The sequence below is a fragment of the Watersipora subatra genome, chromosome 8 (assembly GCF_963576615.1).
Source record: "Watersipora subatra chromosome 8, tzWatSuba1.1, whole genome shotgun sequence".
NCBI classification, from domain to species: Eukaryota; Metazoa; Bryozoa; class Gymnolaemata; order Cheilostomatida; family Watersiporidae; genus Watersipora; species Watersipora subatra.
The window spans coordinates 32,245,624-32,271,640 of NC_088715.1; the positions used below are offsets into that span (position 1 = coordinate 32,245,624).

The 26,017-nt window shown below is 35.1% G+C and overlaps 1 protein-coding gene and 1 long non-coding RNA gene across 3 annotated transcripts in view; both read left to right on the plus strand.

Annotated features, from left to right (window-relative positions):
• LOC137401654 (cyclic nucleotide-binding domain-containing protein 2-like) overlaps positions 1–5,582 on the plus strand; it is a 67,353-nt gene extending 61,771 nt beyond the window's left edge. For both annotated transcript variants that reach the window (XM_068088106.1, XM_068088107.1), the window contains 3 exons: positions 1,344–1,403; positions 2,923–3,046; positions 4,804–5,582. In XM_068088106.1, the coding sequence (XP_067944207.1) occupies positions 1,344–1,403; positions 2,923–3,046; positions 4,804–4,916 (297 nt within the window). In that variant the 3' untranslated portion in view covers positions 4,917–5,582. The remainder of the gene's footprint in view (positions 1–1,343; positions 1,404–2,922; positions 3,047–4,803) is intronic.
• Positions 5,583–19,970: 14,388 nt separating this feature from the next.
• Positions 19,971–25,040, plus strand: LOC137402064 (uncharacterized). Its single transcript, XR_010979437.1, has 2 exons — positions 19,971–20,149; positions 24,614–25,040. It is a non-coding gene; the product is annotated as an uncharacterized lncRNA (long non-coding RNA).
• The last annotated feature ends 977 nt before the right edge of the window (positions 25,041–26,017 follow it).

A 26,017-nucleotide genomic window follows, 5' to 3' on the forward strand; every position in this document is an offset into this window, starting at 1 on the left:
AGCGATATTCTAATGCGCATCATTCGCGAGGGCGGTTTCCATCATTCGCAAGCATGATGGAATCGATAAAGAATTGCGAATAGCAAAACTCGCTCAGCTTACGGATTTATGCTCTTTCATGATGCGGTTAATTTGCGGATTGGATCAAATTTGTGCATCGTGGAAACATGGTGATAAAGATAAGCATTTGTTTATTGGAAACTAAACCTCCGAGTGATGAGAGGCTCCTTGCTCCGTTGATTAAATATGGCTCAAGCCCAACAGCTCGGCAGTTTCTGAAATCCAGTTTAGTTCGTTTGAAAAGGAGCTACTGGGATTTGAACCTCCGATCTCTAGTTCTTCCCGTCTGCTCAAGTTCTATATCTCCGTGTTAAACCATAACTGTCATGTACAAATTTTATCGTATATTCTAGGTAAATCAGCCACGCTGATTCCGATTTTGTACTCAAAATAATGATTAGTCTACTAACCTTCAAAGTAATTTAGGCTTTTTTAAAGCGTTTCAATATCCGTTTCGAAAACAACACAATCGGCATTACAAGCTCCGCCCATAAATATGTGACGAAACCTAGCTTTTTCAAGAACAGAAGTTAGGAATGTTTAGTCCGATTTAGAATAATAGAGATGGGTGTTCTAAAACCTATTATTATCCATATCCAGCCTGAAAAATAATTTTAGTTTTTTTATGAAAAGTATGTAAACTATTTAAAATTGCTCGTAGCTTGTTACATGATGTTTAAATGGGCTGAAGGCCGAGAAAAATGAGCTCAAAAAGCGGTTTTATCACAAGCTAGCGTTTTTATCGCGCTTTTTAAATATGCAATGCTAAATAGCTTATGTACCTTTCAGAAAAGACTGAGATTATTTTTAAGGCTGAATTTAGATATTAATACATTTTAAAACACCCATCTCTACTATTCTAAATCGGTCTAAACATCCCTACGTAACTTATTTCGTAAAAAGCTAGGTTACATCACGTATTTATGGGCGGAGCTTGTTGTGCCGATGGTGTTGTTTTCGAGACCGATCTTGAAACGCTGTAAAAAGCTTTCATTACTCTGAAAGTTAGTGGACTAATCTTTATTTTGAGTACAAAATCGGAATCAGCATGTCTGATTTACCTAGTGAATACGATAAAAGTTGTTCGTGACAGTTGTGGTTTAAGGCCCTCATGTCTAGTCATGTTTTTTAAGATTTACTCTACCTGGTGCATATTTTTCTTTTCTTTCGTGTTTTATCTGTATCAAGTGTGAAGTGTAGAACTTATCACTGTTTATGCTGTATTCTCCGGCATCTTACCAATCATAGGAATAAAGTTTGATGCATCCTAATAACTGTTTCAGGGTTTAACCAACATCAAGTTTGATGAGTTTATGGAAAACAAAAGCCTGAATGTCAGCTTGGTAAGTATCAAGGCCAATCATTGATTTCGTATCAACGATAATAATCCGCAGCAGCGTTGTGAGCTGTCAGCGATTTTCGGCAACGGATATTATATTTTGTTGTCTGAAATATCTTACAACAATGTCACAAGCATTATTGTCACAAAGTGGTGATGCAATGTGACAGGTTCGAGATATCTGGTGTTGTGATTGTATCCTGATGTCTGCACAAGGCTAAGAGTTAAGACGTCCGGGTGTAATATTGCGGCTAACTATGTATAAGTAATAATATGCAGGAGATTGCTGTGAGTGTATGATATAATCCTTTATTGCTGACTTGTAGCCATGCACGCTGTAAACTGAATTCTTCCTTCTGATGAACTGCTGCAGTCAGGCTATTTATACCTCCTTACAATTATTCTAGAAACTTCCAGAAAATCCATTCAGGAAAAATCTAGTAATAGAACAATGCTTCTAAATTTATGATCATGACTCATCAGCGTATTGCGCAATAGCTATTGTCCTGCTATAACATTGTTTATGATACTATATACAGCACTCAGAATCTGTGACAATTATAAGGATATGTTTTCTCCTTTATTTGCTACCTTTTTTAAAAAGAATGATGGTCTGTCAGAATAGCCAACTAGTACCATAAAATATGTGTTGTATGGTGTTTCAGATAATATAAAATGGTATTATTTATAATATCTAATAATATGTTATAATGTTTGTATATTCTAGCTTTCTGCTCATGAAGTTTCTTTTTTCATCATTTATTTTTCTTCAGAACTAGTTTGAAAATTTACAAAATTTTTATTTCTGGAATGCCTGCATAAAGAATGCTTACGCTTTTTAAAGTGACCGCTTGAAATTTCGATGAAGTTTTAGCCTGACACTTTCTCACGGAATCCTACCAGTTCACAAAACTGTTGGGATATTAGTGCGTATTCTTTCATACGCTGATTTTTCTGCAGGATAAAATTATGTGCAGAAGTACAGTGTATAACTTATGATCAACTACTCAAAGGTAAGACTAATAACGATCATTACTATAACACAAGCCCTGTCTGTGTCAGTAGCCACAGCTGGAGGCTGGGAAAAAAGATTGCATCACACAGGATTTGAACCCTTGACATTCAGCTTGATAGCTTGACAACATTTGTGCCAATCGACTGCCTTCCAGCATTTAGGAATTTTTATGCAGATGTTCATCTCTGAACTTTATTGCAACTGTCTGCGGTGATCGGCGCCTCCATTCCCATTTCATCGCTGATAGCCCTGTTGTCCTGCCACCGGTGGTTTTAATTACGTTTTTTATGTTTTTAGTTACGACTTTTTTAGTTTTTTATTATAGTTACGTACGGTTTTAGTTATTATAATATAACCGAGCTGAGAATGAGCACAATATTACTGTAAAGACACTGTACTCCATGTATGTATGACCACATGAGATGTTAAAGGATGCTTCATGTAATCATATATTTGAAAAGGAAATACGTTCGTCTGTGTTTGAACCAACTTTCCCTTTTTGTTACAGGTTAGTCGAGGTGCAGAGTGTGTCATGGTAGAGAAGCAGTTTTTTATAGACAATGCTCCACAGGAGGTTAGGCATGCCGTGATGTCTCTAGTACGTCCCTACCCTGAGATAGAGGTTTTACAAGGTAAGCTCTAAGGCTAAAACTAGTAGAATTGTCTGTTCATTTATACAAAACTTTAGGAAATGATATGTTAACCTTTCAACCCTAACGGCCGCTTTTGCAGCCGTACATAGTGTGTGTCTGAAACCCCAGTGGCCGCAAAAGCGGCATTGACAAGACTCTGTTTACAAAAGCTGTTTCTAAGTAACAGCGTAGAGTAATCAAATTAATTCTTGCTCAGGATGTTAGACCAGAAATCTTACTTCCATTTGTAACATTTTTCAAAGATATTTATCTACTTCCTTCATTGTAATAACAAATCTTTATTAGGACGATATTGCAGAAAGTCAACACGACTCGTTCGTTGGTAGGTAATAAATGACTGCAAATAGAGAATTTTATGATATTAACTATAGTTTTCTAGTATATATTGAGTCATGAAATGATGATGAGCATGTGCTCGATGGATATAATATGACTAAAGGTTTTTTTAGTTTTAGCCCGAATAATGATGAAGTGCTGTTTTTTTATGTTTGATGACATTTGCTGTTGGATGCCCGACTTTTTTTACTAGTGTTTGACCAAATATCATTGTATTATGAGTACATTTACATATATTTAACAAAAGTTTAATAACTTCGGATTGTTGGACAAATTGCTCAGGGTTACTGACACGCATTGTCAAGAATGGCCAGGGTTCAAAGGGTTAATCCATTGGGTTGCAGTAAGTGACAGGGTTATAGGTTATAATCATTTATGTGGTTTGAATATTCATTTTGGGTAAATTGGGAGTTCGTGGAGTTGTGTATTCCAAACAATCGTAGATAAATGAGGGCAGTGTTTTAGATGATTATGTCAGAATATACAGTGCTGCAAAAACTTATGGCAACCCTCTAGTTCTTTGTTGATAGAAGGATCTTATCATATCTCATCTGACCTTAGGTCAAAGTGCATAAATCTTTGCATCTTTTTCTTTTTGCTTGAAAAGTAATTAAAATACTTGAAAAGTCATCTTTTCGCATAATTACATGTAGATGAAAGTATTTTGACGGCAAAAGCAGCATACAGAACAAGACTCAGAGTAACATGTCAACCATTGCATATTATATATTTGTTTATTTAAAAAAAATGCAAGAAACACCAGTGGAATTTAGCAACATGCAGAAATATCTCAAAGCAAACAGCTGACTGTAAATTTGCGCTCAAACTCATCATGTCATTCCAAAGCTTTTAGCAGCATGAAACGCGTGTCAGGATTTTTTTGAATGAAAACAAAAGAGTTGGTATTTAAATTTTCAATTGCATATTTGAACTGCTCATAAATTCTGTTTAAAACTGATATATAGAGTTGAGTTCTGGTGATTTCTAGCGCAGCAATCTAATTGAAACATAACCTATGTCATATCGTTTAGAGAGTTGCCATAACTTTGCTCAGCTCTGTAGCTATAAATGCCTTCTGAACATGTATATGCTACAAAATCAATGCTTTGTAAGCTGCAATAGTCGACCACTTACAGCCAAACAAATATTTTTAGTAAATAGTAAAATGTAGTTATCGGATTCGCTATTAGCTCATCCTATGATCGATAAAGTATTTGTGGTGTTAATCGATTACATCTAGAGTTGTTCAAAGAGGGTGTCAACCTTAGAAAAACTACATGTCAAGAGTGAAAATAATTTTAGTAAAATACAATGGCTTTATCAGACTGAATTAACGTCTTGTCTTAATATTCTCACTTGACTCAGTAGCAATTGCTTATTATCTGTCAATACTTTTTCAGGAAATTTAGAACTGAAGACTGGATGGGAGGAATACAGAGAAGATGTATTTCAAATGTCACAAGAGCGAATAGCTGAACGAAAAGCTTTGATGCATGCTTCATTCCCTGTTTGAACTCGACTCGCTAAGGTCACATTATTTCTCTATGTTTAGAGTTTCCTTGAGCTGAATGCTCTGATTCTACTGAGCCTTGACCTGTTTCCAGCGTTTAGCCACACTTTCAGCTGTATTTTTAGTTTATAATGAACTGTCAAATTAAAAATAATTGTACGGTTTTTTGACCAAGCAAGTATTGGCTTCGATTAAATAGTTTGATAATGGTATTAGTTCAGGCGCCCTGAAGCTTTTCTGAGATTCTATGGTTTAAGGTTTCGCTCAAATATTTTTAAATATTTGTTTGAAAAACTCATTTTTTTTGATGAACAATTCAATCTGGTTTTTTTTGTTTTGCCGCATATTTGTCTCAAGCTTTTCGGGTCTCATCTAGTTTTGTGTGGAGTGACAGATTATTTTTGAAATTCTCTTACAAACTTGCTTGCATTTCAATTTAACAATTATTTTTTAGAAAACTAGTATTTGTTTATTTTTGTACTAGATACACTCATGTGTTCTGATGACTGATCAAGACTCTTGCAGTCTTACTCTTCTAGAGCCTTGCTCTAGAATTATAGTTATAACTTCCTTTTTAACGTGATTTGCTGTTTTTGGCTAAATTAAGCAAATGTTCCTGAAGTATTGAAATTTTTAATCAGTACAGAAAAAATACAACAAAATTTGAATAAAAAATATTATCTAATCTTTGGATCTGTGTGCAGTTTTAAGAGAAATTTTTATATTTGTTTGTTCAAGTCTGGAAAATAAATTTAGTTGAAGTTGTCTCATCCTAAAAGTAGTAAGGTAACTTTCTCAAGTAGCTAATCATCATGCTTTTGTTGTAAAGGTCTGATATTACATTGCAACTCATTATCAAGGCCTGATCTCACAGCAAAGCTTTGTGTTATGTTGAAAGTGGAGAGATCAGTGGTCCCTCGTATGTCTAAATAAAATAGCAGATGTTTACTCTGCTACATATGTTCTTTCAACTGTAGATATATTCACTAATACGCTGGTAGCCCCGTGCACTCTGAGAGGGTGTCATGTGTAATAATTAATGAATAGTTATTCTTAACTATGGAAAGGTGATTGAGCAGGGCAAAGGAAGCGCCCTGAGCTTTGACTCCGAATATCTGGGTTCAATTTTTGTGTGGTGCATATGTTTTCCTAATGCTTGTAGCATGGTATCAGACAGACAGATGGACACCGCTCTCATTACAGTAAAAATTGTACAATTTGTATTCTAGTGAGTTATTTCGTTTAGAATAGTTTTTTTTCAGTACATTTCTAATTTGATTCTATTATGATCAGTGTCATGATGTTATCAATTTGATAACTTTGTAAAAGGTAAAAGGGTGTTCAGCTCAAAAGTATGGTTCCCATAAAGCGGCCAGACCCCGGCAGTAATCTCGCGCAGCCAAACACTTGCGGCGCTAGACTTGTCGGCTTATATTCACATAAAGCAGCGTCGCTGATGATTGCGTAATAATGGCTGCTCGCCATGCCGTTTTGAAAGCGCTGACCTTCACCTGCACATTGCATTTCATGAAGGTTTTGCCTGCTGCGCCTCGCAAAAGTTGAACAATGCACAACACTTGCATTGACCACCAGAAACTACATGCTGTACTCGGCGCGTAAGGTTCCTATTTTTTTCGTGGATAGCCCTGTTATTCTGCCACAGCACTTTAGTGGGAACCAGGCTTAAAAGGCAGGCTTAAGAGACATTCCAAACAAACAGCAATATATTAAACCTCCAGGCTGATAGCATGGGTGAAAAATATTGAAGTTGACGTAAGACAAAATATTTGCTTTGCGTTATCACTCTTTTAGGTAGACGATTAAGTTTTAGTAGGATGCAGTAAGTGATCTGATTGGTCAAGAACGTCTTCATCTTTATCTCTTTCCAGGTGTCGGTTGGCTCTCCTTATCAGAACCATCCATTTTAATCATGGCCTGTTGTTTAATCATGTTCAAAGGGAATCACCATTTGAAGGTTAACATATCACCACGTCCTTTGAAGGTCACCCTTCCCCCTACTTGCCCAGCCTAAATTTCTTGTCATGTAAATTTGTAGATTGAATTGATGTTTTACCGCTAAAACTTAATTACAGGTAGTCGTCGACTTAGGAACTATGCGAAATATGTCCACGCAACTTTACCGTCACATTCGTGGGAAGGTCAGGCAGGTCAGTGCGAGGCGTAGCCTAGGCCGTTCTTCGTTATTTTCATAAAGCTTTTTCGTTGTTTTTCGTCAGTGCGAATTTTTTGGCACACGATATCAACAATAATTTATCTCGAAATTAAAGTTCGGCGATTTGTGTGCTGATTATATACGTTATTAAGAGATATCTTGCTCGCCATGGCGAGTTCATCGTTATCCGTTATGGTAAAAACGGATTCGCAAACAGATAAATGATAAAATATTGGTTAAAAGTATGAAGTTCACTAAAATACATATGAAAACTTCCTTCAAGTATGTGTCTAGTAAGCTAAATTCATTGAGGTTACATCAAAATCGGCAGAATATACAGAATTTACTTACGTCTGAATTGACTTATAGCTGGCAGAAACAAAACGCATTTGTAAATCGACCACTAGTTGTATTTTATAAAATGGTGACTTTTTCTAACAGCTATTCACATATGATTAACAAAACATTTAACACTAGCTCAGATTTATAGTTCAGTTTTTTTTACATGCAATGTAAAAAAACATAACTTGTCTCTACTCGTACCTATAACTTCTATAAGTAAAAATACAAAAAGCTTGTAAGAAATAAAATTGGGGATTACTCAATCTCTCACATATAGTTTTTGAAGTTTCTCAAAAGATTGAAATTTTGTAAGCAAAAAATGTAAAGTGCTTGTGTTTGATCAAAGGTGTCTAGTCTATAGTAACTATAAAACCTTTTCTTGATAACTACCTCATTAGTTTAGTGTTGGTATTTTGTTCCGGTTTGTTCATTTAATTTTTACCTAGCTTATAAGTTTTATATCTTAATTTATATTTTCTATAGCTCGATTTGACAGTTTATCATGCTACGTGGTTATTTAAAGTCGTTAACCTTGGCCTCTGGAACAAATTCACCGTATTTTCATCAAAATATTTGATCCAACATCATGGCTTTGACCTACAATGTATGTATCGCAATGTATTAACTTCATATCTCGAGGTATAAATATGCTAACTTTATATATCAAGATTTAAATATACCACCTTCATATCTCAAGGTTTAGATATACTAATTTCATATCTCAAGGTTTAAATATATCAGCTTCATATCTCAAGACTTATATGCAGTCAAACATGGATAACTCAAACTTCACGGGACCGAGCGAAAGTGTTCGAGTTATCAGAGCGTTCAAGTTATCAGAGCACTGTCACAAGTCCATGTATTTATTTACTTATTTATTAGTAGATACATGTACATATACAAACTATAATATAAATCAAAAGCATAAATGGCTTGTTTCAAATTAAATGCTTTTAATGTAAAGTTTAAAACTTTTTTATCAAAAAGTATAGATTTTTCTATCACTTGAGATTGTTTTGTTGTTTGAGGTAATGTTATTGCCAGAACGTTTTTTAGATTAAAATTGACAAAACTTGATCGTTGTTGAAATGCTCAGAAGAAAAGACATCTTTTTCTTTTGAGCATTTTAACCGAGATTAATTTTGCCGATTTTTCTTGAAGTTTATGCGAAGGTCACCTCACTTTTCCATGCCTCCGAAAGGCGATCGCTAAGCGGATGTTTGGTGAAAATCAAAATTCACTGAACCTTTAGAAAAGTCGTTGACAAAAATATTTTGCCGACGGTGGTAATAACGACGCCTATGATTTACGAAAAGTTGAGGTTTACCTCTATGACTTGGAATAAAGTGATTTTCTAAAGCGATAACAACCGTCTCGGTAGCCGTTTGGCAAAAAACTGTTCGAGTTGACAGAGTTGAAGTCGAGTTATCTATAGCAACTTATCAATACGTGGGAACTGACCAAAGAAACCGTTCGAGTTAACCATGTGTTCGAGCTATCCGTGGGCGAGTTATCCATGTTTGACTGTATACTAACTTTATATCTCAAGGTTTAAATATACTAACTTCATATCTTAAGGTTTAAATATACTAACTTTATAACTCAAGGTTTTAATATACTAACTTCATATTTCATATTTCAAGGTTTAAATGTCCCAACTTCATATCTTAAGGTTTAAATATACTAACTTTATAACTCAAGGTTTTAATATACTAACTTCATATTTCACATTTCAAGGTTTAAATGTACCAACTTCATATTTCAAGGTTTAAATGTACCAACTTCATATCTTAAGGTTTAAATGTACCAACTTCATATTTCAAGGTTTAAATGTACCAACTTCATATCTTGAGGTTTAAATGTACCAACTTCATATTTCAAGGTTTAAATGTACCAACTTCATATCTTAAGGTTTAAATGTACCAACTTCATATCTTAACGTTTAAATGTACCAACTTCATATTTCAAGGTTTAAATGTACCAACTTCATATCTTAAGGTTTAAATGTCCCAACTTCATATCTTAAGGTTTACAAAGTACCGTTTGTGTTCTCCACTGTCAAATAGTTTCACTTTGCTTAGGACTTTGCTTATTGGCTGGCATAGATGGCTTCTATTTGTTTGCGGCTCATTGTCGAACAGCTTCAAAATTTAACACCTGTTCCTTAAAGGTTGACTTGTAATAAAATTCACATTACAGTTATTTGGTATTAAAAGATTCACCATTTCGTACTCTGCTGTGTTGTAGGTGCAAATTATGTAGAAATGTGATTACAAGCTGTTAAAACCAATTTATGATAGCTGCGATTAACCGATCATTTTTAAGCTTTTAAGAGCTTGTAATCACATTTCCACAGATTTTGCACCTACAACACACTAGAGTAAGACATAGTGAATCTTTTGATACCAAATAACTGTAATATGAATTTTGTTGCAAGTCAACCTTTAATGACAGCGCAATCATAATTGACTGCAAACTTTTAATTGACTGGTTGACTGGTACTATCTTCATTAATTTGACCTTTGACCTTGCTGTAAGCAGTGCAGTTACCTATTTGAACTCGCTATCAAAATGAGATAACAGTTTAAATACAGGCGTATGTGTTAACTGATTGATGGCACTATATCAACATGATTGAGCAAGTGGTAGATTCATGCAGTTGATAGATCATCAGTCTACCACGCTGAAAGTCCCAATTGCCAATATCATATGATGCAATACAAATAATGTCCCAATCCCATATGATGCAATACAAATAATGTCCCAATACCCATTAAGAGAGCCCCAATTCTGTATGATGAAATAAAAATAAATATATAAACTGTGGCTTCAAACAAGCTCTGAGAGATTGGTCACCTTTCCTAATGGAAAGGTTGTTGAGTAGTGCATAGGAAGCGCGCTTGGATTACACTTCAAATATCTGGGTTCAATTCCTGTGTGATGCAATTGTTTTTCCTAATGCTCATAGCAGGCGACAGATGGACGGACATGACTTTCATTATAGTAAAAGTTGTACAATTTGTAGCCTATTCTGGTGAGTTCTTTCGTTTAGAATGGGTGCCGTAAATCAGTGCTGATGAACACTTTAGAATGAACAAGTTTTAGCCTTTTGGAGCGCTTGAGAAGTTGTTTAAATCTTCATTTTTTTAATTTTATTCGTACTGAAAATTATACATTCGTAAGACTATTGTCGAAATTGGTTTATTTTTTGTAGATGACTAGTAGTTTACTAGGCTGTTTGAGAATTTCATTCTCACTTTTTGTTGTTTGTTACGGTGGATGTATTAAACTGAGCAACCATTGCCTTTCATACCTGATCCGTTTACAACTAGCCTCATATTATGCTGCTCTCTTTTACCCTAGGACACTTATATTTTGCTAGTATTTAGTTTCGTGAGTAGCATACAGAGTAAAATTTCGCTGCAACTTAATTTTGCAGCTCTGATGAGTGCGAAAATATAGGGATGTGAAAATAAATGCAGTGGAACAAACATAATTCGATTCCTCAGGTTCAATTCACCGGTAAATTTTTTTTTCAATTTTTGACTACAGTAATACTTCAACTTAGGAGTGCTCCAACGTACGAGAAACTTGAGATACGAGCCAGCTTTCAAGCAAGTTTTAGCACTAACATACGAGCCATGTTTGAGATACGAGCACTTGAGTCAGTTGCCAAGTATGCCGGAGGTGTTTTATGAGAACAGCATCACTCTGTATTTTTCAGCTGCTCAGTTTATACTGTTGTACCAAGTTTTTTGTGGACGATTTTCTGTGCAGAATTATTTGTAATTAAACGTACTGTGCGTAGACCGAAAGTTTGCCAGTAAATTGAAAGATAATACAAAGAAAAAGCAAATGAAAACAATTGATATTAAACGGGAAAATATCGAAAAATGTGCGAAATGTGTATGCGTGATTTAGTTAGCTCGGCAGTATGACAGAAATACATTCATAATTATCAAACAGAAAGATTATATTCAGGACATTTAGTTCGCAAAAGGACTAACCATAGTTTCTAAATGGTGCAGCGATCTTCATGACCGCTGATGGCATTGGACAAACATTTGGCCGGTGACAGCGTAACTGAAATGATGCTATGTGAAAAGGTCGGCGCTATCTATCCAAGCTGTTTAATAGACATTCGGACAAGTTGGCTAGTGGTCGTGCATTAACCCTTTGTGATGACACCTGTGTTCATCCTAATTGCAACATGTTGAAAGGGCGACAAAGGCAAACGTCCTTAGATAGGTTTATCTTAAAACGGCCGGCTAGTTGTGAAAGCGAAAAAAAGGAAAAATTAGCTAACCATCGAGAAACTTCAAACTATGAACGCCGAAGAAGTTTTAATTACGTTTAGTTGAAAATGAAAGTTTGCTTTTAGGTTTGCTTCTAAGCTTGTCTTTTAACACTTTGATAAAATCCAAATTTATCAAAGTCAACTGTTGTAACGAAGGATAACTTATATCTCCCTCCCTGGCAAATGCGAGCGTTAACTGCTATTGTATGTATTTAATTTTACATTTTAATTAATCACATTTCCTTGCATTATTTTTTATTTGTTGCTTTTTGAAAGCATGTAGTACGTTAGGACAATAACCAACATGTTCTTTCTGTTACAATATCTTGTTTTGAGTGTTTTATTTGCTTTTTTTAGAGTATGGAAACCAATCAATATATATTTAATTGTTCTATATATAAATAAATTGCACCAACATGCGAGTAAATTGACATACGAGCTCAGTCTCGGAACGCATTAAGCTCGTAAGTCGAAGTATGACTGTAGTTTGTAATTGTAAACGGCAGGTAGAGTGGTGTGGGCGAGATTGATAATGCAATTTGATCGTTTGCTGCTATTTATTTCTTGGACTATCAATGAACAAAGCTATTTAATTTCGCGTTTTCGCTCGTTCGTTATGATAGTTTAGTTTCGCACATGAAATTTTCGCGAGAGGATGACTCCGCGAAAACGCGAAAGTTAGATGAGGCGAATACATAAGTGTCCTAGGGTAGTATGTCTACTATTCCCTGTCGGCTCTCTTTATTGTTTTATATTTACTAGTAACCTGGCTGTCTAGTGTGCCATGAGAGATCTTCAGGTGTAATAACTATGTGTACATAGTTGTTCCGCAATGCCAGTGGACAAATGATCGGTTTACCATTCCGAAAGTCACGAGATCGAATCCCGTGTGGTGCAATATTTTTTAACAACCTTTGACCGTCACGTTGGATGAACGGTTACTGCTCTTGTTATAGTAAGAATTAGAGTATAATCTTCTATGCTGTGATAGATACTTGCCTGTGAGTCAGGTATCATTTTTACCTTTTACTCTCACTTCTCATGTCTTCTTTCCATATCATAGCTTATTCCTGTGTTTCTAAATTTTCCGTTTAAACCCATTATAGAGTTTAAAGCGGCCTTTTCTGGTGATGACCATCTAGTATTCAGTGGTAGAACTGCTTTAACAGCAGCCTTGGCATATTTATCTAAGTTCAACTAGAGCATGGGTGGGCAACCTTTTTGGGTATAAGGCCGGTTCACACTATATCGCCATATTTCGGCGTTGATTCCACAATACTTCGGTAATCATCGATAATAACAATGCTCACACTATCACAAACCCATCCGCGTTTGCATCAGGAAATATTCCATTACATTTATCTTTTTAAATTTTCACGAAAAGACCTCTTTGTTTTTGCAAGTGGGAATCAAAAATTAGTCCCGCAGCAACTATCATAAATGGATATGAATAAATCACGCTATCTGCGAATTACCATCGCCGAAATTGTTCACATTTGAAAGTCGGTCGTTGTTGCTTGACGAAGTATCAGGAAAGTTCGACAGTTGAAAACTTTGCCGACGTATCCGCGTTGCTTCCTTGATACCATTTGTTTACGGTTCACATGATCGATGATCAACGCTGAAGTGACAACTCCGACATACGGCGATATAGTGTGAACCAGACGTAAGGCCACTTTCGGATAGTAATTTGATAAAAGGCCCCCATCACCTATGTCCTATAACTTTTAACGACCAATGCAGGAAAAATAATTTTTATTTCCCTATATCACCGTTTCTCAAAATGTCAATGCTCATAGCACGAATTTTCAGATATCGCTTTAACATCATAAAATTTCAGAATTTCATAAAAATTGGAAAAAAATCAACTTTGTCCAGTTATTGCAATGACATTATTATTTGCTTTGCTTTTATATAATCTTTGCTGCACTTGCCATTGCTGCAACTAAAAACTCACTGCTGCAGAGCTGCTGAATATTTTATTATGGAAAGGAACTGTTGGAGGGGATTCCCCATGAAAAAAGGGGATTTTGTTTTTCTACAAGACAAACACGGTGATAGCTCTTTATGACTGTGTTATTTCATCAATAAGGAAAGCAACTTCTATATAATGCCAGACTAACAATCGATTTTTGCAGTAAAAAATACATTGAATTTTTTTCTGTTTAGCCAGCAACAAAAAGGCCAATTTGAAGCTGAAAAAAGCTGCCCATGGTCTGAACTAGAGCTTCACGATAAGACGATTTTTAGATAAAAGATTTCAGAATCACCGCCATTTGAAGATATATCGCCAACCGTGTAAACGATATAATCGTATGATGGTGATTTATCTCACACCTGACGATGTTCAGAGTGAGTGATCCTGGAACTAAAAACATGGGCCTTCTATTCTTATAATACGCTCATTTCATGACCTTCCAGGCGTCGGACATTTATGAAACAAATGCTTCTAAATATCGCGGACACAAAACAGTTTCCGTTTACGTTAAAATAAACACAAACATTAACAGAAATTAACAAGTTTCTAATATAATAATAATATCGGTAAATATCGCAAATCGTCTATTTGCAATAATGAATCGTCTGGTGATTCTGGAAATTGTGAAGCTCTAGTTTCAACGAAGTAACCAACATATGTGCTTGAATATTTAATATATGTTCTATCGACTTCCTCAATTGTGCAAACACCTATTACTTTAACAGGAAGTTTAAACTGCATTATAGAGGATGGGGTACATCAAAGATGAGAAATGTTGACTCCCGTGCCTTTCTCTTCCTTGAAATTCTCATCTCATCACCTTGTGAGCTCCACCACAACTACATGTTCTCCAGGTATTTCATCACATCCTGTCACCCGTTTCTAACAAATTTTTGTTCTTTTTTCCTCACTATACTCATTGACATGTTTGGTGCTTTATAACTGCAGCTGGATGATCAGTTCAATTCAAATCATTCACGTTTCCTCAGCATTGGCCAAAACAAAATGGGTGTATTAATAAGAATGCTGTTTGAATGTGGTCACTGCTGCAAACACCGATTTTGTGCCATCAACCAGTTCATTGTTTCAATATATCATAAAGCCTTCATTTCAATAGCATGGGGCTCTAAGTTTCAATTTTTTTTCTTCTGACTGTTCAATACCTTCCACAATTACTTCTGACTCATTTTCTGCTCAGCTGAGCTAGTGGATATTAGCGTCCGAACAATTTTTACCGGAGCACAACTTTTATGTGATGCACTTTAGAATACATGTAGGACTTTTACGCGAATAAAGAAAAACTGTTTGTAATCAAAATAGATTATTATTATTGATAGATTATTTTCATAAGCATTAATTTGCATATTTATAGCATATTAGGTGATAGAATCGTTGTGGTTATATAAACTCTGCTACAATTGATTGACTCTTGTAATTCCTGCTCTATTGCACATAAAAAGCCAGTTTTGGCTGCAATCTGTAGAAACATATTGATGAGTACAATGATATTTTATGCAGCTTTATTAAATATAGAACTTTATAAAATGAAAATATATTTTCAAATTTAAAATACAATAAAATAATTTAAAGTTATGTAGCATTTGGTGCTAAATAAAAGATCGTACCAGGAAGAGGAGACGCTCAGCTGTAAGTTTATTACAAAAGCTGTCTCAAAAGCTCAAAATCCGCTGTAGGCTCAATTTTTCGTTTTTACCCAAGGATCAGATCGTTCGAAAAGGGAGGCAGGTTTTTGTAGAATTTTGTAGAATAGTTTTATATTTGTTGTAGTAAAAGATTTTAGTGCCAATATTACTTTGGCTGCATTCCTATCACAGCTTAATTTCATGTGCTGTCCACTTGTCAACAAGAGATAGTATATCGCTAATGCTATGTGCGAGGAATGTCTTGAAATTTTATGTTTCAGCCAAACCTCTGCATGTAATGTTTATTCATTTTAAAATTTGTTCATCTCTCAAAACTTGTATGTTGGAGTCAATATCTCAAAACCTGTATGTTGGAGTCAATATCTCAAAACTTGTATGTTGGAGTCAATATCTCAAAACCTGTATGTTGGAGTCAATATCTCAAAACTTGTATGTTGGAGTCAATATCTCAAAACCTGTATGTTGGAGTCAATATCTCAAAACTTGTATGTTGGAGTCAATATCTCAAAACTTGTATGTTGGAGTCAATATCTCAAAACCTGTATGTTGGAGTCAATATCTCAACGAGCATCTATATTTCATGTAGCTTGTTCATAGCCCATCAACCTAACCATGCAGTAGTCACAACTAGCATTAAAACAAGTGCATTATATAAAACTAAAACTAAATATATATTATTAATTATTATTATATTAAACTAAATTGAATAAAAGCTAAACTAAAATATTGTCTAAAGATGAATATACACAAAGTTTAGTAGATTTCATCAAAAATTGTCAGCATTTTTCTATCATTTGCGATTGATTTTGATGTTTGAAGACATCTGAATAAAATGATGTTTTAAAGATGTAGTTGCGTCAAATTTAAGTTGATCTTAAAAGAAAGCATTTTTTTTTCTCTATTAGTTGATATGTTGTTTGTAGTGTTACGCGATCGCATTGCCAAGATATTTGAAGATTAAAACCGAAAAAATCTGATCGCCGTAAAAACGCTCAGGCCACCAAAACGTGCCCAGAATTGCCCAAAATGATGTCACGCGTTTGGCAACCTGTCTCTATCTCTCGTATTCACATCGGGTATTTGCGATAAAAGTCTAGTCTTACGCGGCTCTATTGGCATATATCTTATTTTGTATTTGCTCTTGTTGGCTAGAATAAAATTTTAAATCCTGCTACAGATGCATTATTATGAATGTTTCAAAGGCCTCAAATAACGAAAATTGAAAATTTGTTCTACTCACTTTCTCCAAATGTTGTGTAAACATTTGGGTACCGACTACCAATTCTACCGGTCTACGGTAATTCTGTCAAGTCACTTTATGTAGAACGCGGTCTTTGTATCAGCACAGTTCTGCAGCTACCCATATAAACGATATACAGCCTCCCATAAGCCCCGCCCACATTATGTCGCCTATTACCTATTGCCTACGTACTAGTTTCTTACTAGTATTCTTACCGAATACTAAATAATTGAAATAAGCAAGCCACCTCTTTGAAAAGAATATAGACAGGGATAGAGTTTTAAGGATGAGAAGTCTGCTGCAAACTGGATTTGAACTCACATTCTCCAGTTCTGCGGACACCCATATACCATATCCGATTCACTACAATATTCTGCAAATCATGTTTTGCATTATCTTCAACAATATTATTTTATTATATAATTTTTACAAGCAAAAATATTTTCATCTCGGCATAAAGCTTTTATTAAAAATATTCATCAAGTCGTGGCCACTCACATAGTATTAGCTGATACAATAAGACAAATTCATCTACTGCAACAAACTCAATCAAAACATCATCCAGCACGCATTCAAGTCTCGCTTTCTCCTTAATGGCAGTTTCCACACTGACAAAGCTTCTTCGGCTGGTGGGACGACATAAACATTCTGTAATCAGTAAAACAAGTAAATGTAAACAAAGTAGATGCAATAAATATGTCATTCATAGATATGTCATTCTAAAGCGTATCTATTGACAGCTCCCAAATTGGGAGTTAAATAGATTGTGAGTGTAATTTTAAAAACGAATTAACATTTAATAAAGGCACAAGTACGCCAAGCCAACGATTCGAAGCTTTGGTTCTGGAAATTAAAGATTTGCAATGATCAATCGATTTTACCCACTTCCTACGAGTGAAAATAATTTGTAATCATGACTCTAATTTACCAAAGAAAATTCGAAAAAGATATTATAGCTAGGTAAAACGGCAGATAAGCTATGAAACGATGATTGGAGATAGCAAAGAATTATCATTTTATTAATTAGTATATGTATTTATGACTATAAAAAATATTACATTTACTAAAGTATAGAAGACTCTAAGTTAATTTACCTCCATTCTGTCTTCTTCTGCAGCAAAACGCTGCTGACGCCTGTCAGCTTTGGCCATAGGCTGTCTACTCTAATCTTTTACTAAAAGTTGCTCAGATAACTCTGAGTAGCGGTCGCTCGAACTTGAAGCCATTTAAAACTATGTATAACTTAGTAATTGTTGAAACGCGTTGAATCAGTAACGATGAGAATGAATTCTCTAACGATGAGAATCTTCGAGATCACAGACAACGCGTTTTACGAGTGATAACATTTATTACGGCCTATATAAAAATTTCGCACGCATGATTGGCTAACGAATCAACCTCATATTTATTGCTCGTGGTTTCGTTTCAGATACCTTGTTTGTGACGTCACGAAATAAGCACCCGCTGGAACGTGAGCTTTTTAAAAGAGGGCCTCATTCAAACGCATATATCTCTGGACAGGGTTGGTCTACAAAGACAAAAATGGCATCAAATTGTAGCTGATGTTTTAGCCTTTTATGGGTCCTAATTTCATTTTTGACGCAACTACATCTTAAAAGGTTGACGTGCAACAAATTTCACATTACAGTTATTTGGCATTAAAAGATTCACCATCTCTTACTCTGTTGTGTTGTAGGTGCAAAATATGTGGAAATGTGATTACAAGCTCTTGAAATCTCAAAAATGAAAAGCCGCCGTAGATTGGAATCTCTTTATTTCGATGACCACAAAATTTGGTTATCGTCTTGTCACGTATGTTCTCACGTGAATTGAAAGGCCAATACAAAGCTCAATATAAAACTTATCGTAGTACTAGTTTACGACAAACACTTCGGGTTTTACCAAAGACCCCGTATCGAATATAGATGCTCACTATTTTACAGTTTTGTTACGGCATTATTTAATCGTCAAGTCGTAATCTGATCATGTGACCTAATACTTCGCAAATAATTTTTGCAGCACTTTTCGATTATCACAAATGACCAACAGGCTCGTCATGATTATCAGACAATGATTAGACTATGATATGTACTCCTTTGAGCTAAGGTTAAAAAGTTTAACGATTTTTTATGGTAAGTTATAAGATATCAGTGCTAAAAGTGACAGCATTACGATGACGATAAAACAGACGCGTAAGAACAATAGACATAGTTTTATTGAATGCGTGAAGTATATTTGTGAAAATGTTTCGACGAATAAGGTTGCAAGAAAGTGTAAACAGAAACCACTCTCACAACTACATCACATTTGAGCCGTTTTGGAAAGGGAATCCAAACTACGGCGGTCTCGTGTGGCTGCGATTTTCTGTTTGTTTTGGAGCTTTTAAGAGCTTGTAATCACATTTCCACGTATTTTACACCTACAACACAGCAGAGTAAGACATGGTGAATCTTTTCATATCAAATAACTGTAATGTGAATTTTCTTGCAAGTTAAACCTTTAAAGAATTTAGATTAAAGATTAGACTTGAAGATCAAGTCAGTGAAAGTTCCCAAATTCGGTTTAAATAATGAGACTTCTAATAGTTAGTCTTAGAACTATTATTTTCTTTCATACTGCACTCGTGAGTGAACAACGACATATAGGGTTATCTCTGTATATACTAGTACCCTGCCGATAAAGCACAGATAATAAATATGTGCACAATTAATCATAAATACCTTAAGGAAATCGATTGGTACATGTGTTAGAGTGTCGATCTACCAAGCGGAATCTCATGAGTTGGAGTCTCGCTGAAAGAAATATTTTATTCTAGTCTTTAACCTTGGCTTTGGACAAATGGACAGACATATATTATTATAGTAAAGATGTTTTTTCACTTTATTTTAGACATGGAAGTTATTTTTCTGTTGCAACATAGGTTTTTTGGTGCCGGAAAAAAGTGGAAAAATTGATTTAAATTGACATGAAAAGCTTATGCTCCCCTTAAGGGGAGTGCACACTTTCAATGTTCATTTAAAAACATTTTCTTTCCCTTTTTTTCCTGAGTAAGGTCTGGCTTGCGAATAAAAACGAGAATTTTGTAATGTTCAAATGACAAATTTGTAATTTGTTGAAAATACAGTAAAATTTATATTATAGATACTCCAGATATATTCATATACGTCGTTCTCTCTTTCTCAAGTAGAGCAAGATATGAAAATGATACTTTTAAGACTATGGGACTCCCGTTATTCATATCAAATTTGGGAACTTCCACCATCTTGATGCTTTACGTTGCATCGACTGGAAGCTTTATTTTACATGGAATTATTTACGTAATATGATGCAAAAACTTTACATAATTTATTTTGTACGGCAGAATTTATACGAAAGGTTCACATTATAGAAAGATCTACTGTACTATTTCGAGAAAGCCTTTCAGGAACCTTTTATTTTGTAGAAATATAAAGTCCTTGGCACCTGCCGACAATCGTGCCGTGCTTGGCTTACTGGGAGAGTACGATAAACAGGGTGGCAAGATTATCGATGATCCGTACTATGTATGTTTGTATGATTAGAGCTTATTAATTTTACTTTTTGGAGTTATTTCCTCATGTGTTCATGTTTGTTGATTTTTTATATAATTTAAATCCGTTTTTATTATTGTACTAGCAAAATGCCCGGTGAAACGCACGGATATAAAATATCAGCTTAGAAACAGTGTGAAGTAATGTAGTTGCCTGCCATCAGCCTGGCGCATTGCCAATAACCAATTTGAGTTAGCTTACTAATAAAAGCCGTGAGAACAAGCATAAAATTACACTGTGGTATAACGGAGAGCTGTGGCGTATTTCCACCCACATAGCGACATATATCGCCTAATGAATCCATCAATCTCTTGTAGTGTAAATGGTAAGGTATTTGCCTGGTGAGCAGGAGGTTCCGAGATCAAATCTTATGCGATGCAGATTCTTCAGTACAATGTTTAATAGCTTTTGCTGGACAAACTGAAGGACGCACACACAACTTTAACATTTATATATAGATAAATCTTGTAAAATTCCTATTTCTGATCTCTTTTAAAAGAGGTTCAAAGAGTGTAAAGTCTAGGGTTTTTAACAGGACGAACAACTTTATTTATCCAAAATCATTTTTCTACTGAATAATTTATTCAATATTCAAGATGTATATTGATAAATGGACTATTTTGATTATAATCTCTGTAGTACGCAGCCGAGTATCAACTTATTGTTAAATGAGTTTTTAAAGTTCTTTTTGAAGAATATTTATTTTAATGAAATTAAAATCGGTAAGCTATTTATAATAAAGCAGTAAACATATATGTGTTTATATATGTGTCATGATCACAGAAACCATGGTTAAGTCGGAATTATTAAATTTAACGTTATCTGCCTTAACAGAAGGAAAAAATTTTCACAGTTATTTTGCAAAAAAAATTTGATTCTAGCTTAATTACAGCAGATTTTATAGTCAATAAACTGAATACATGTTTACCATCAGTGCGAAAACATAGTTCCGAGCAAACTGTTGTTAAAGTCTGAGAAACGAAAACCGATGCATAGTTTTGTTTACATTTCAAAACGTCATAGCAACCAATATTAAGAGGTTGTGATTTTTATTTAGATTTCTGTCTTTATCAAAAAAATTATGCTGAATTTAAAAATCTAAACAGATTTTGGCTGGTTGTCATAGAAATGGCTGTATATCTAAAAGAAAATGTATTACTTAATTTTGCAGATATTAAAAACGACCTGGCAGTGCCACGATATTGAGCACAACCGTAGTATGATCAACAAAATGTTTAAAAATTAATAACAGTAATATATTGCACATCATCGGTCACTCTATACTTTGATCTTGCAAATTCGAATAATTTTTCTTATAATCAATTCTTATAAAATCGAATAATTATTCTTATAATTAAATATTGTAAAAATCTTATAAGAATGGTTAGGAATATATCATGGTCATTCCCTTTACTTACACTGCTTTTGGCATCAGTTGGAATACCAAAGTACTCATTATAAGTGTCCAAAATGTCAGAATTATCCTTCAAATCGGCAAAAAAGAAATGATTACGTTTTTCGGACGCCATTTTTCAGTACTTCCTGTTTAGCATAGCAACGGTTTTAAGGTTTTCTTTTGAGGTTTTAAGACATTTATTATCTAAACTGACTTCAGATTCAGAAAGATCACTCTTTGATTGGTCTAGAAGCACGTGTTACAAAAATCCTTACCAAAATTATAAATTCAGTTAGTGCAACTTTTAAGTCGAATAACTCAACTTCGTGATTTGCGACTTAACCATGGTTTCTGTGACCGCGACCCATATGTTAAACCATAACTGTCAAGTACAACTTTTATCATATATTCTAGGTAAATCAGACGCGCTGATTCCGATTTTGTACTCAAAATGAAGATTGGTCCATTAATCTTCAAATTCATTAAGGCTTTTGAAAGCGTTCCAATATCTGTCTCGAAAACAACGCAAGTGGCATAACAAGCTCCGCCCATAAATATGTGACGAAGCCTACCTTTTTTAAGAACGGAAGTTAGGCATGTTTAGTCCGATTTAGAACACTAGAGATGGGTGTCTTAAAACCCATTATTATCTAAATCCAGCTTGTAAAATACTCTCAGTCTTTTATGAAAGGTATATAAACTATTTAAAATTGCTCGTAGCTTATCACCTGATGTTTAAATAGGCTGAATGCCGAAAAAATGAGCACAAAAAAGCTCGATTTTATCACAAGCTAGCATTGTTTTCGCGCTTTCTTGAGCTCATTTTTTAAATATGCAATTTTTTAAATAGCTTATCTACCTTTCAGAAAAGACTGAGATTATTTTTAAGGCTGAATTTAAACAATAATTTTAAGACATTTTTAAGACAGGGTTTTAAGACATCCATCTCTATCACTCTAATCGGTCTAAACATCCCTAATTTCCGTACCTAAAAAGCTAGGTTACGTCACGTATTTATGGGGGAAGCTTGTTGTGCCGATCGTGTTGTTTCCGCGGCCGATATTAAAACACTGTTAAAAAGCCTTCATTACTCTGAAAGTTAGTGGACTAATCTTCATTTTGAGTACAAAATCGGAGTCGGCGTGTCTGATTTACCTAGTCAATAGAATAAAGGTTGTACGTGACAGTTATGGTTTAAGGAATTATAATCATTTCCTGAATTTGGCTGATAAATTGTTAGGAGTTTTCTTCTCATATTTTTTGCATGCTTGGCCCTTCCGCTAGGTTTGAAGTCTTTCAAAAATGATCTGAATCGTGTAGTTTTTTGTTGGAAATTCAATAAAATTAATATTCTATGAACATATGTGGCTTGAACTAAAATTTATTGGCTTTCACTGTGATACTTTCTATCAAAGTAAGTTGCATTGTTTGAAGCTTTCCACAAACCTTTGTTTCACAAAGTATTCACTATACTAATAATTATAGTTAATAGGTCTATGGTTTAGAAACAGTCCAATAAGTGCCCCTAGTCGCTCCACTGTAGCACTTTCCCATAAATGCTGTTTGGAACTTAATGTAGTTGCAGAACTCCCGTCTATGCATGTGTATACCGTAAGTCCTTATGCTCAAGTCGCGTGACTTGAGCATAAACTTATCCAAGTTTTTAAAACTTACGTGAGGCTTAGGGCGGCTTCTCGATAAATGCGGTCTTTGCTCAGTTCCGCGCTATAACCATAGAACCGCAGCCATGATACACCGTTATGTACGGGATTTTGGCGACCTACTCGTTTATTTTCAGGGTCATGTTTATGGAATACTTTGGACTAACGAAGAAATTATCGCTAATGTTTAACTCACCACAGTCGTAGATCATTAAAACCGTTTCTTTCCTGACCGCATATTTCCATAAACGTGAAGCCCTCTAACAGCACAATAAAAATTTAGCTGAGACATGGCAAAAAGTTGTTGATGCAAGGGTTTAGAAATTTTAATTCGAACTTGGAAGTAAAAGAACATTCTTTTCACATGTACTGATGTAGCCTGTTTTCTTATTCAAGAGTACTGGGTATAACGAAACCCTTCTCAACACTCTCGCTCCTGAAGGGGTCAAGGACGACAAAACCTCGGTCATTAGCCGCGGTCTGTGGGCATACGCGGCTTGTAGGAGAATTATTTTTTCTTTCGAGAATCATCTGGTTTTGACGGTACAACCGGTGTGCTAGAGCTAATAGCACTAGTGTTGCTGGTACTGGAGTTGCTATTATGAGGAACTTTTCTAGTATTCACAGCAGCAGTATAAGTGAATAAAGCATTATCATCGTCCGAACTACCGTTACCATGACTTTCCTCTATATATTTGAAGATTTTAGAGTTTAAATTTCTACAATCATCTGAATCATTATCGTATGGAGCAGTCAAAGGACCGCTGACTACCGTTGAATCAAATACAGTTTCTTTTTTCATTTCTAAGGCCGAGTCGGATGCTGACTTTTGCGTCTTCCATTTTTTGATTGCATCGCGTTTTTGTATTTCTTTAGCTTGTAGCATAAAGCAATGACCTCAGATGATCGTTTCATATCATAATTGATAGACGAACATCTTGCTGTCAATATTTAGGACTTTCGTATCATTTATTCATTATACTAGGCGACGGATTTATAAACTTATACCAAAAACGGCGCAAACATTCTTTGCCCACGGAACTAATAAAAGACGTTTATGTCGTTTCCCCAGTGAAAGGGTTAAGCTCCTAGATGCATAACTTTCCTTATAATTTGACCTGGTTCACAAAGGTCAACCATATCTAGACTGAGTTTTAATGTTTTGTCAGTTGGTTCATAGATACAAAGATATTATGACAGCTTGCTATTGCTTTCATGAGTGGCAAGAGCTGCTGTCATGGTGATATTTCCTGTATTATCTAGAATGGCAGCTTTTATCCTATCATCTCTTGCACATGTGTAACCTTCTGTTCAGTGATTGTCAACACTTTTGATAAGTGAAGTCCTAGGTTTTTCATTTCACGTTCAGCTGCTTTGTAGGGAAGTGAGGCGGATTTTGAGGAGGTCTACCAGAAATGTTTACGATGCTGTCAGGAGTTCTACAGACAAGCTTCTCGGGATAATTAGCCAGTTCATAAGATTGACAGATCATTTTAAAATTTGGCAACTGCAACCATGTTTTGTTGAGAAGTGTGGATGCTAGGGGAGACAACTATCTCAGGTGCTAGTGTTTCATTGGTACAAGTTTCATATTTGCTTTCTATAATTGATGTCTAGTTTCTTTGCAGTTGGCTTATATATGCGGAGAGCTTTGTTGTAATACTGCTCGACTTTGAGAAATCTAAAATGCTCTTCGGTCTTAATGATCAAATCTTTTGTATTTTTGTTTCATGCAAAATGTTCACTTTTCAATTATGCTTACATTTGTTGAAGATTGGCCAATAAAGTTGCAAGGTCAAGGTCGCTATCATTTAGTACATGTATATTAGCCGCACATAAATCTATTTATTATAATAATAGCCATGTCTGTCCAAAGCCACTTCTAGAGGTTACGAAAAAGATTACTTTCAGCGGTGTACGAACTCGCAAGTTTTGTCCTGTCAGACCAATGCTTTTCCACTTGCACCATTTCACTGCCTTGCCGTATTCAGGAATACTTGTGCGGTTATTCATTACTCTTGAATCATAATGAGGAAATGGTTGATTTTTAATCCTTCATAGAAGCAGTTCGTGTGTACAGAAATCAAGTGATGAAATGTGCGCAAGGCAAGCGAGCTTTGATGTAACACCAAGGTCTATTGCATTGGAATTTCATCACAATCCATTTACTTTGCTTAGCTCATATTCTATTGGTCAGTTATGCTATCGCTCAGCAAACTATCACATTTTTATGACGTAAAAAGTTGACTGCCCAATTGTGTGTACCATTATAAGCCCTTGCAAAACTACTTGGCACTTACATTGAAAAGCAATACAGCACAACTTTCTAGCCAAGCTTTTATCATTTTCAAGGTTTGTATCATAATCTATAATCGTAATCTGTATACCATAAAACCTCTAATCAAACGCCATCTTTATTTGACCGTCACTTCTATTTGACTGTTGCCTCGAATTGAAAAATAGACCGCCACCCTTCAAGTGCACGCCACTTGAACGTTCTTTGATCTTTACGAACCCATAATAGCAAGAGATCAGTAGAAAATTGTCCACAAAGTCCTACTAATTAGGATTCAGTTGCATCAATAACAATTAATTATTTCATTGCTTCTGTTTGTATCGAAATCTTTTTTCCAACTCGTAAGCTTTTCGGTTTTTTTCATTGAAACTTTGAGAGGCGGCTAAGTTTATTAATATGCGAAATGCAATGCGTAAAAGTTTGTCTCTGCTCTAAGCACTAATCGGACATGGCCTGCCATTTTAAACCTCATAGGCGATGCAGAAGAT